Genomic DNA, 12,208 nt, shown 5'->3' with positions numbered 1-12,208 from the left:
AAGCTGAAATGGCTTAGTGGTTCAAGCGCGTATAGCTTAACCGATGATTTCGGATTCAAACTCAGGATCCACTTAATTTTCGTGTGATTATAATTCATCTCGAGCTTGGCGTTTAAGGACAACATCGTGAGGAAGCCTGCATGTGTTTAATTTTAACGAAATTTTGCTACACGTGAATCCACTAACTTGCATTGCAGCAGTATGGTGGAATAACCTCAACCTTTTCCTCAAAAAGAGAGGAGGCCTTAGCCCTGCAGTGGGAAATTTACAGGCTGTAGCTATAATTACACTTTATAAAAATGACTTACAGAAATGCACATAATTTATAAACATGTTGGTGGTCCGATGCTAGGCACAAAAGGACTCGTATGTCCTTTTTGGTCATACCAAATTTCATAAAATTCGGCTTAAAGGTTGTTCTGTGTGCTAGCAAAAGATAGAGTTACTATTATGCAGACAGAATTACCTGCACTCCATATTTGATACAAAGTGTTTGAGCTTAATAGACAAAAAAGTTGGTATATTTTTTCATGGAATAGGATTTTGTTTCCCCTTTAATGCAATTCGCCATTAGATGGATTTATTTATGTCCTTTGCTTTTCGACTATTGCAGTCACATCCACGGGATAATATTGAGTTGGATAAGACATATTGTTATGGGTTATTGCTGTACCTACTTAGTTATAGGGCTTTGTGCAAGCCCGTCTAGGTACCTCCTATCATTAGATCTTCATCGCCAAGCAACAGTACTGAGTATTGGTCTGTTTCGGTTTGAAGGATGAGTAAGCTAGTGTAACTATAGGCACACGGGATATATCATCTAAGTTCCCAAGTTAGGTGGCGCATTGGCAATGTAAGCAATGGTTAATATTTCTTACGGTACCATCTATGGATTATTTGATTGACCGCCAATATATGCCATAAAAAAGATTCCGTATTCAATGCCGAACAGAATGAATATCGAATGAATATCAAGCCCTTTCCGATCTGCTTGATCATTTGGCATTGATCAGATGTTGGATCACTCTGCACCTTCAACCAATTTTCATAATCCAATGGGACAGTAAATCTAAAACAAAGGCCACCAGCTTAAAATGCTTCGTGAAGATGGTAAGTTTAATATAAAATACTCCAGATAGATTGCGACCAAGAAATCAAAAAAAGCCGATTAAAACCGGAGTTTGAAACGAAGGACTTTGGCTGGGATTTTCTTTCAAAATAGTCACTAGAGGCAATGATTCATCTATATGTATATAAACGGATTCTACCTAGAGAGATGTGGCATGTTGAACGGTATGTCTTTAATATTTTGTGAACTTTCCATAAGAACTGTTACTTATTAACATATCTGTTCTATCTAAAGTCATCGAGGTTCATTTGCCTGAAAAAAAAAACGAATTATATTACAGTAATGATAAAAAAGACAAACTAAACTAAAATATTGAACAAACAATACTATCATCGTCTACATGAAAATGTATAATTTGCGAATATTTTCGGCATAAAATTATAAACGAGCTCCATCCACCGGGCCGTTCATTAATTTTATGACGCTAATAAACACAGGAAAGTACACTACATGCGATAATTTAAGCAAACCTACCTGTAAATTAACCCCGCTTGATTGTTACGCTACGAACAGCTATGTTAACAATAAAATGATTATATAAAAATCAATATTAATTATCAAAATGATGACGTAGACAATATCAATAAATACCAAAGAGTTTTTATGTATAAAGTGTGTAGGCTGAAAATTGTACAATCTTCGAATTATATTTCAAATTAATAAAAAAAAATACGCGGTAAAGATTAATCAAGTCGCAGTTTTGCGTAGTAACGATTAAATTAAATAATTAATATTTCAGCGATGCCATAAATATTCAAAATAGCTTATAAAGGCCAATTCGGTTCTAAATACACGAAATTTAATTTTATATAAATGGACGGAGATAAAATAATGGCTGACTGGATATTGAGGTATTAGGTATATGGCGAATAGGCAAAAATATGATTGGTGTTCTAAACCAAATTATAATACTGCAATGCTTAGTCATTAAATGCATTGTAATAAAGCTGGCTATTAATATTTCACGCTAAAACCGAAGCCGTGTTAGCGCAGCGCATAAAATATGGCCGATTAATCCCATTCAGGGCGGGCCTGATCTAAATAACTATTTTTCAATATACCCAGCAATATCGGTCTTATGAATTTTCGTCTAGTTCGCGAACGTGCCTGAAATATATTTTTTTTCTACCGAAAAGGAAAAATTTGTAGGGTCAGTACAACATATAAATTAAGTGGAATTGTGGACTACAATTTATTAAGAAATGATAGTATAATACTAGAGTTATCTTTTATATAGAAGTTCAAAAAAATGACTTCTTTTAATTTTCATAATTCTAATATATATTAGCTAATTAGAGTTTATTTTTTACGCTTTTACGTAATCAACTGATTGATTCATAAATTCAGATCATTTGTAAAAAATCATAATATATATACAAGACAGATCTTGCCAAAGCATAACTTTGTGTTACAAATGTTGAAAAATAGTAACTTCTAAGTTTCTTGCCGGTTATTCTCTGTAGAATTTACATTCCAAACCACTAGTTTAAATGTAGTTTATAAAATGACGATTCAAATGTGCTTGATTTTGATTTTGATCATCATAATATTTTGTATACACGTTTACAGTGGGACATAAAAATACACGTAATACCTAATACAATCCCAAGCTCCACTTATAAGAAAGCAAAGCCACGGGTGGTAACAAGTCTTCTATATTTAAATTAATTCTGATTAATCGAGTTCGCTGTTCATTCTTTGACGTTTAACAAATGAATGGTTTTCGTTATTTTCAATTGTTTTTTTTTTCAAACATGAATCGCTGTTTTCTTCGTGTATTGTTTGTTACATACCATTTATATAAACGTATAAATATACTCGAATTTTGTGTGTTTATTGAGAGATACTGATTTAAGTAAAACCACAAAACAAGTATTGCTACTTTATAACAAAGTTTAAAGTCAATGGTGGGTGTCTTTCGAATGGAATCTTCATCTTTATAATCTTTATATATGTAACGTTTACTTGTATTGCATTAAGAAGCTTATATTAATCTTAACGTGCGATTCAGATCTTGTTACAATATTTGGAATACCAACATTTTTTTTTTAAGAAAACTTCGCGCGCTTTTGTCTTAGCCCTTTTGGGTAAGCATCCCTCCATACATATTCTACTACCAAACAGCGATACGTAGTATTATTGTGTTCTGCTTTGAAGAGCCAACCAGTGTATATACACAACATAAACAAGGGACATAATATCTTAGTTTCTGAGGTTGGTGGTATATTGGAACGTTGGTGACCATAAATACGCCAATTTGCCAGTCTGGCTATCAATTTCAAGTTAAAAAAAAAACTAGCATTTATTAAATGCAAGTGTTTCTAGATGATCGATGTAACATCCAATTTGATATTTCGGGCGTGAAGGATGCGTTATAAAATACTCCCTCAACATGAGGTTTTCAACGGCAGGCGTGTATCGTGCATGTAAGATTAATGATGGCTGTGAGGGGGATCGTGGGCTGTCATGTACCCTTAGTAAAAACGATGAAATGAAAATGAGTAATATGTTTCAAAATCAATACATTTACGTATTTAAATTGTTTTTTTAACCTTTGTTCCAACATATGATATAATTAGTATTATAGGTAGGTCTTATAGTATTTCCTTCCTCTTATCTGTACGCTGCTGAATTTCACGTTATTGCTTATTTCATTTATAATATACATACAATAATGAATGATTTATAAATTTGAAGTAAGAAAGTGAAGTAACCTCCTGTAATTTTTCCACTGCTGGTATAAGGCCTCCTCTTCCATTATGTAGAGGGTTTGGAACATATTCCACCACGCTGTTCCAATGCGGGTTGGTGGAATCCACATTTGGCAGAATTCCGATGAAATTAGACACTTGCAGGTTTCCTCACGATATTTTACTTAACCGCCGAGCACGAGATGAATTATAAAGAAAAATTAAGCACACATACATGTATATAGTAATGCTTGCCTGGGTTTGAACCCGCAATCACCGACTAAGATGCAAGCGTTCTAACCACTGGGCCATATCAGCTCAACTTCTCTTACAAATCTCTCAAAGTCATCTTACAAATTTTAATAGTAGTAATTAAAGTATTTATAAAGTATTTTCATTGTAAGATTTATATTTCGTATCAGTTTCACGTAAACACACGTATAATCATAACGACGTTTTTCTTCGCTAAATACAGATGTATGTTATTTTTATAATTTGTAGGTATTATTTTTGAAATTTAGCTTGACTTGCAAAAGTCTGGATGGAAGTTTCTATAAATTCGCTAGCACGGGTGATCGGTTCTGATCGGAATTTGCTGAACGGAGTTAGTATATTATGTGAACTGGGAAAATATACATTACGTTAGCATCCTTCTCCAATTACAGGTAGGTGAAGCCGTGATAGAAGAGTAGTATGCAACATATTTTGTGACTAATCGCAACTTTGTATATGTGTAGAAAAAATAATAATAAAAAAATAAAATTAAGTATAGTTCCACCTGCACTACCATGTATGTAGACGTCCGAAAATCCAACAATAGAGCGATTTTAAAGACATTTTCTGCCTCACACAGGCGGTCTTTGGAACCAGCTTTCGTCGCAGTGTCCCAAACCGATACGACTTTTGAACGTTCAATAAAAAAGCGTACTCATTTCTTAAAGGAGGAAACACTTGCAAGCATCCCGGTGTTGCAAATGTCCATGGGCGGTGGTAGTCACTTTCCATCAGATTTTTCTGCTCGTTTGCAAAACATAAAATAAAAAAAAAAGTTCCATCGGTCCCGCACGAAGCTATTATTGAAAAGTACCGGTAAAAAACTCAGTAATTATGTTTCATAATTTAATTACATTACATTCATACAAAACTATTCATCGTTTCATAATTATAAAAATAATTATCTTTCGTTTTATCATTACTGAAATCCAATCAAACAAAATCAATTAAAACAAATTTAAACTTAAACTGTTTTAAATCTAATTGCGAATATATAAATGGCCAGATTTCGAACATGTTGTTTTAAAAAATTCTTTTTAACAATTTAATAAGCAGAAATAAATGAAATTGGTTAGATTAGTTTTGTATTACATTGTATTTTTAATTTAATTTAACTAATCTTTAATGTTTTTTTTTAATTTTATTATTATATGATCTGTTTACGATATTAAGATAATATACATTATTTTATGATATTCGTATATGGGCCATTTGATGGTAAGTCGTCACCACCGCCCATGCCACCGACGTTGGCAGCTAAGATGTGTGTCCGTATGTATGTATGTATGTGTATGTAATTATACCGACTCACTCACTCTTCAAACCGAAACACAGCAACACCAACTATTGCTGTTTGGTTGTAGAATTTATGAATGTGTGTGTAACAAAATATGTAAATATTACTATAATATTCGTACGCGTACAACAATGACGTGATGGAGTGGTTAGATACATCGTATCAGATGATTGCGGCTTCAAACCTTGTGTGTGTGTGTTTCGTGTGCTTATTTTGTGTTTATAAATTTACAAAAAACTGTTACACGTGACTAACTAACCGTATTGGTGCGGCGTGGTGGAATAAGCTCTTAGCCTTCTCTTCAAAGAGAAAGCTTCTTAGCCCAGAGGTGGAAAATTTACTGGCTAACATGTAACGTTTATCACCATAAATATCTTTTTCGGTATAATTCTTTCCAACAACTTCCATAATCTTCATATTTCAGCCAATTTACAAAATATTAATGAATAATACATCTGAATCCTCATCGTCAATCACTCCCTACATTAGTCAAACCCCTAAAAAATTGTGGTACATTTTGAATTTAACGATTACAGACACCGCAGGGGACTTTATTCATATGTAGTGATAATAATTTTTATATTTATTTATAAATATCACCACATTTAAACCTAAGCATTATTTATGATATCACAATAAAAAATAGTTTTGCAATTAAACTATTTCAAATGTCGAATGTAATAATATAAGTTTTATGTACGTATGTACTTTTTTATTTGAATTTACAATATACTTATGATGTTATTCTTTGTTACAGGTAGCGCGTTCCTGGCATTACAAATGTGCAAATGTAGAAATGTGCCATTGAGATCACCAAGAACTAGTCCGAAGATGAAACGTCGGTTGACAACGGTTAGGGAAGAGCCTAGGTCCCCAAGAAGCCTTTGTAATAGTGACTTAGCTATTTATACTATGGTCGTTTCAACCGCTGTGTTGAGTTATGTGAACAGTTTAAACGGTGACTTCGTACACGATGACATACCAGCCATTGTGACAAATGGGGATGTAGTGGGCTCGAACAGTTTGAAACAGTTGTTCCTGAATGATTTCTGGGGGACGCCAATGGCTGATCCTAATAGCCACAAGTCGTATCGACCTCTCACGACATTGTCATTTAGGTGAGTTATAGAATTAATATGAATATTTACGATAAAATTGTGCTGAGATGTTCAATAGTACATTTAATACTTTAACACTTATTATTCTGCTATCTGTATAGTTAATACTATATATGTATGTACCTCGATAGTAATTACGTTAATGCAAAAGTTTAGAATTATTTCTCGATGTAATGCAAAAAATGACTTCTAAAAAAGAAGAATATAAAAACAAGTTTATACTTATATATCTAATGTACACGAAGGCGAAAAATGTTCACAAATTTTTATGGCTTAAAATAGTTAATATTCAGTGATAGGATTTACCGACAAATGTATAATACGTGACGTTTAGTGGAAAGTTCAAAATAAGCTATTTGACTGGTTTTTAAAATCCATTTTATATTATTAAGCAGAAGTTAAGGAACCCAGGTAAAGTTGTGTTTTTTATTTCTAGTACATATTTGTCGAAAAATATCGTTTTAAAAATTCCATTTTTAAATAGCGCGCAAAAAAGCTACTTGGACAATATGGCGCTGTAATCGGGTCGGCGACGTCACTTTCCTGTATATTAATCTGTGATACATATAGTAGAAAAGCAAAGTTTACAAGAAAGTGACTTCATCATAAGCCCGGCCAATCAGGAGCCTTTTGTGTCACGTGACAAACGTTTGAAAAAATGCATTTTTATTTATGGATATTTGAATAAATTAAGTATTATTTTCAATTTTCAACATTTTAGTAAATAACCATTTTTAAATTCATGATATGTTACACTGATTACAATAATTCACAATTTATTTTTCGCATTGTCAAATAGCCTATTATAATTAAAACACAAGCCATATTGAAACACTTCGAGAAAAAAACATTAATCGAAATGATCCACTATTAAAGATGGATCACACGCACAGGTTTGATAGATGATGTGAATTACCTTGAGATGCAGACAGAGATAGCGTTATAAAAATTAAGAAGTGCGAAAGAGATAGATGTGCTTCCTCAAATAAATGGTCATAATGTCGTGTATCCACCATCCATTCTTTCTCAACGTCTAGAAGTCAGCCATAAATTTAGCTCGCGAAGCCTCTATTTATCATGAGCCGCGGACTTGAAACTCAATATATCAAACTGAAAATCTTATTCATCTCGTTACAGAATCAAATATAATTTTGAACATTCTTCTAATTACAGTCATAACACCATTCTCCTAGATGGATTGGTAATATTAAAAAATGGCTTATTTTTAAACAACTATACTGTATGCACTTATACTAAAACGTTCAATTTGAATCAATATAGATAGATGTATTACTTAGTTACTTGTGTAGAGGACTGTTAGTTACTTAATATTATTTGGAGGAACTTGTTTTTAAATAAAAATTAGATAAGTAAGATTTATATTTATAGTCGTTGAGGCTAGTTTCAGACTCCGCAAAGTAAATAAATCCTTCTTGAGACAAGGTATCCGTTTCTATAATAAAATTCCGCAGACATTTTTAACTTTGCCGTTTCGTAAATTCAAATCTTTTGTAAAAACTACATTGTTAAAAAAAGCATATTATTCGATACAAGATTTTATAGATAGTAAAAAAGCATGGAGTTAATACCTGTTGACTTCCAAGCGGGATATATTAATTTAAATAATTGTATTAAATAACATGACTTTGTATTTTTTAAATGTCGATAAAGAGTAACTACTGAGTTTCTTGCCAGTTCTTCTCGGTAAAATCTACGTTCCTAATCGTTGGTAGCTTCACTTAATTGGAAAATGACGATTTATTTTGATTTTATTATTAGCGATATGTTAATCACAACAGCGGATCCGAATTGAGGGAAACTCAACCGGTCTTTACTAACCTAACCGTCATAAAATCGGAAGCCATAGATAGTTTTGACGCGTTAAAACGCAAGGGTGTTCACGATTCATCTCGTGCTTTACTGTGATGGAAATAATTATAAGGTAATGTGTCATCCAAATGCATTGGAGTAACTTGGTTGAATAAATTAATTGGAGTTGTTTTCCAAGCCTTCATGAGCAGAGGTCTGTGACCCGTAGAGCGAATGTTACAGGCTGTTTTTACGTCTAGAGTACATCGTTAGAAAAAACAACTAAATATACTGTTTTGTTGGGTTTTATGTTTGTTTCTTATTACCGCTCGTTAGAGGTATTTACAACGAATTTAATCATTTTTATTGGCTAAAAGTATTCGTTTGCATGCATTTCATATGTTAAATTATTTTTATATATGGATAGCAAAACTGTTTTTTTATTCAGTAACTTTGATTTAGCATGTGATTGCTTAAATTCCACGTTTAATTTATTCAAGTAGGCTTTTACAAACAATTTGAATCGCGAGTAGTAAAGCATGACTTTGAATTTGTGTACATAATTATATTGAAAGAAAAACTTAAAAGAAGAATTGATAAAATACAGTAAGTATATCATGTCTCGGGCCTACCGCCTTCTTTGAGTGGAAGGTTTTGTATTACGATTACTTTACCACCGAACAAGAGATCAATTTCTAAACACAAAATTCAATCATGCTTAACTGAGTCTGATAAGGTTAAAATGTACGCATTCTAGTCACTGAGCTATCTCGTCTGGGCTATCTCGACTGGGCTATCTCAACTGGGCTATCTCGGCTGGGCTATTTCGACTATTTACAATATCTATTTAGCCTTTTTGTAGCTTAAAGCTGCTTGAATTTCATTTTGCTTCAAACATATTTATAGCCAACATTTCCTCGAATCGTTTTTCATATCGTGATTATGTTTATTCAGGTAAACGTGTTTTTCATTGATAACACACACAGATAAATCGCTAATCGTATGTTTTCCTAATGATTATAAATTATTAAACACAAAACTTGCTTCATTTATGACGAATCGACTGACGACCTCCGTGATCGAGTATTGTGTATCAGTTTTCATAGGTACCCTACTCCAACTCCGGTCCCGGATTCGATTCCCGGCCAAGTTGATGTAGAAATTTTATTACTTTTCGATGTTGACTTGGTTGTTAGTGGTACCTACGATACTTCTGATTTTCCATAACACAAGTGCTTTAGCTACTTACATTGGGATTAGAGTAATGTATGTGATTGTAAAAATATTTATTTGTTATTATTATTACTTATATAGTTCATATAACTCTAGTACATTTTTTCAATTGTTTTCATATCAATATGTGTATCAAAACACTTCAAGATAAAACGAATACTTTGTATTCAGAATTTCGGGAAGCAATTTAACTCCCACCTCATACAAAATCGTGTTATACGACGACATTAAGTTATAAAAGTTGATAAGTTTACAAGCAAGTTACGGTCTAGCCCGCGGCTTCACACGGAAATCCGACGGAGTTGATTCCTCTTCAGCATTTGTATCTGCAGTTTCCAAGTTTCGGTAACTACTCGAATGACACGTGTGTATTCAACTTTCACGAGTTATCGACAAGTTATCGACAAGTTTATCTTCGTAGCTTGTTTAGAGTTGCCACTCGATAACTGTTACAGTTTGCAAATATTGTCTCCGTTCTGTTGTCACAATTTATTGGTTTGTTTTCGGTGTAAAAACTGTTTCAACACGATACGATGGAAAATATTCTAGAATTTATATATTTTTGCTTTCGTACACAAACTGATCTATATATATTTGTTATAAGAGCTGAGATGGCAAAGATGTTAGAACGCGTGCATCTTAACCGATGATTGCGTGTTCAAACTCAGGCAAGAACCACTAAATATTGATGTGCTTACTATGTGTTTATAATTAATATCGTGCTCGGCGGTTAAGGAAAACGTGCATATGTCTAATTTCATTGAAATTCTTCCACATGTGTATTCCACCTACCTTGTTGTTGTTGTTCTTTAAGATGATTTGGAACATACTCCATGTTCCAAACCATCTTCCCAAAGGGAGAGAAGGCCTTAGCCCAGCAGTGGGAAAATTTACACGCTGTTGTTGTTGCTGTATATGAATGAATTAGTACCACTTTATTTTTACCTGATGGTAAATCACCATTGTGCGTTGACCTTGGAACCTTAAGATATTTTAAACGTTTCTTACATCTTGGGAACAGAGATGTTACTTCCGTTATGCCTGTAATACGCTGGCTAACTCACCCTTCGAACCGGAAATATATGATCATACCTAGCTAGATATACTTGCACAAAAACCTACCACCAAATATAATAAGTAAGCTTCTTAATCTGAAGATTTCGGAAGGTTTTCCGTCAACAAATTCACAGCACAGTGTTATTTACTTGGAATTTATACAGTTTCTTACTATCTGAAGTATTACAGGCTGTTACTATCTCTTAAGTCATGAGTGCTTCTGATAGTTTTTCGTTCCTTTAATATATTATTTGTAACCATACAAACTTGCAAAAAATGTTGTTGTATAAACAAATTTAAAAATATATAAAGAAATAAATTTAATTAATAATATATATTCAACTTGTATTAAAATTTTAAACAGAATTACATTTAAAACTATCTCGTTAGCCATACGAATGCGTACAGATTAATTAATATCCCAATACACAATGACGTTAAAACTAACACATGTAAAGAAACAGCTTACAGTAAGCGTAATAAATTATTAACATTATCCATTAAAATACAACATATACGTTTGTAAATAAAAACGATTTTCCCTTGAAAGCGGAAAGAGAACACCTACATATAATAAATTATGATAACGTGTGACATCCATGCAAGCAAGAATCGCTCTTATCGCTTGCCGAATTTGCGCATCATGAAATTTGTATTTATGGTGCTTTTGGATACTAAATTTTAACGAATTGTCATTTTAATCTCGCGTGTTACACATCAGAGCGCAGTGGAAAACTAAAAATAAATAACGGTGTAGGCAATGTGAGCCAAGATTATTGCTAGATAATGGAAAATTGGCTTACATGAAAATTTGTACTGTAAACATTATACACAACAACAGGCTTGATCGTACGTTGTATACAGTTATATTAAACATAAATTATTATAACAATATATTTATTGTTGAACCAAATGATTGAAAAAGATAAAACTTAGTAAGATTGTTGGTTCAAACACGGGCAATAACAACTACATTTTCAAATTAGTTAATGCCTAGTTCTGGTTTGTTGTTCATTCTCGTCGTAACCTAGGAAGGCAAATTTGTGAAAAAAATCTGCTTACATCTAATTTTTTGCTATGTACGAGTATATACAGTAATTTTGAAGATCGTATTCAAATCGACATCAAGTTATTTTAGATAAACATCATAAGATAAATGATGTTTTCATTTTTAATCTTTTGATTATTTGTCACGAATATGTTTTATTCGAGTCGAGATGGCCCAGTGGGAGTCGAGATGGCCCAGTGGTAAGAACGCGCGCACCTTAACCGATGATTTCGGGTTCAAATCCAGGCAAGCACCGCTGATTCATGTGCTTAATTTGTCTTCATAATTCATCTCGTGCTCAGCGGTGAAGGAAAACATCGTGAGGAAACCTGCATGTGACAAATTTCATTGAAATTCTGTCACATGTGTATTCCACCAACCCGAATTGGGACAGCGTGGTGGAATATGTTTCAAACCTTCTCCTCAAAGGGAGAGGAGGCCTTTAGCCCAGTAGTGGGTTTACAGGCTGTTGTTGTATATTTTATAAACATACGATTCTATTTCCTTTACCAAAAATATGAAATGTATTCGAAGCCTTTATTATTTTAAACATTT

The 12,208-nt window shown here is 33.0% G+C and overlaps 1 protein-coding gene across 1 annotated transcript in view; it reads left to right on the top strand.

Moving 5' to 3' along the window:
* Positions 1-6,150: 6,150 nt before the first annotated feature.
* LOC124544390 (protein O-mannosyl-transferase TMTC1-like) overlaps positions 6,151-12,208 on the top strand; it is a 131,506-nt gene continuing 125,448 nt past the window's right edge. Inside the window, exon 1 of the mRNA XM_047122918.1 lies at positions 6,151-6,507. Within this exon, the coding sequence (XP_046978874.1) occupies positions 6,170-6,507 (338 nt within the window). The 5' untranslated portion in view covers positions 6,151-6,169. The remainder of the gene's footprint in view (positions 6,508-12,208) is intronic.

The sequence above is a fragment of the Vanessa cardui genome, chromosome 4, assembly GCF_905220365.1.
Source record: "Vanessa cardui chromosome 4, ilVanCard2.1, whole genome shotgun sequence".
Classification (NCBI taxonomy): Eukaryota; Metazoa; Arthropoda; class Insecta; order Lepidoptera; family Nymphalidae; genus Vanessa; species Vanessa cardui.
The sequence above is the reverse complement of the archived record's forward strand: the minus strand, read 5'-3'. Positions and strand labels throughout refer to the sequence as shown.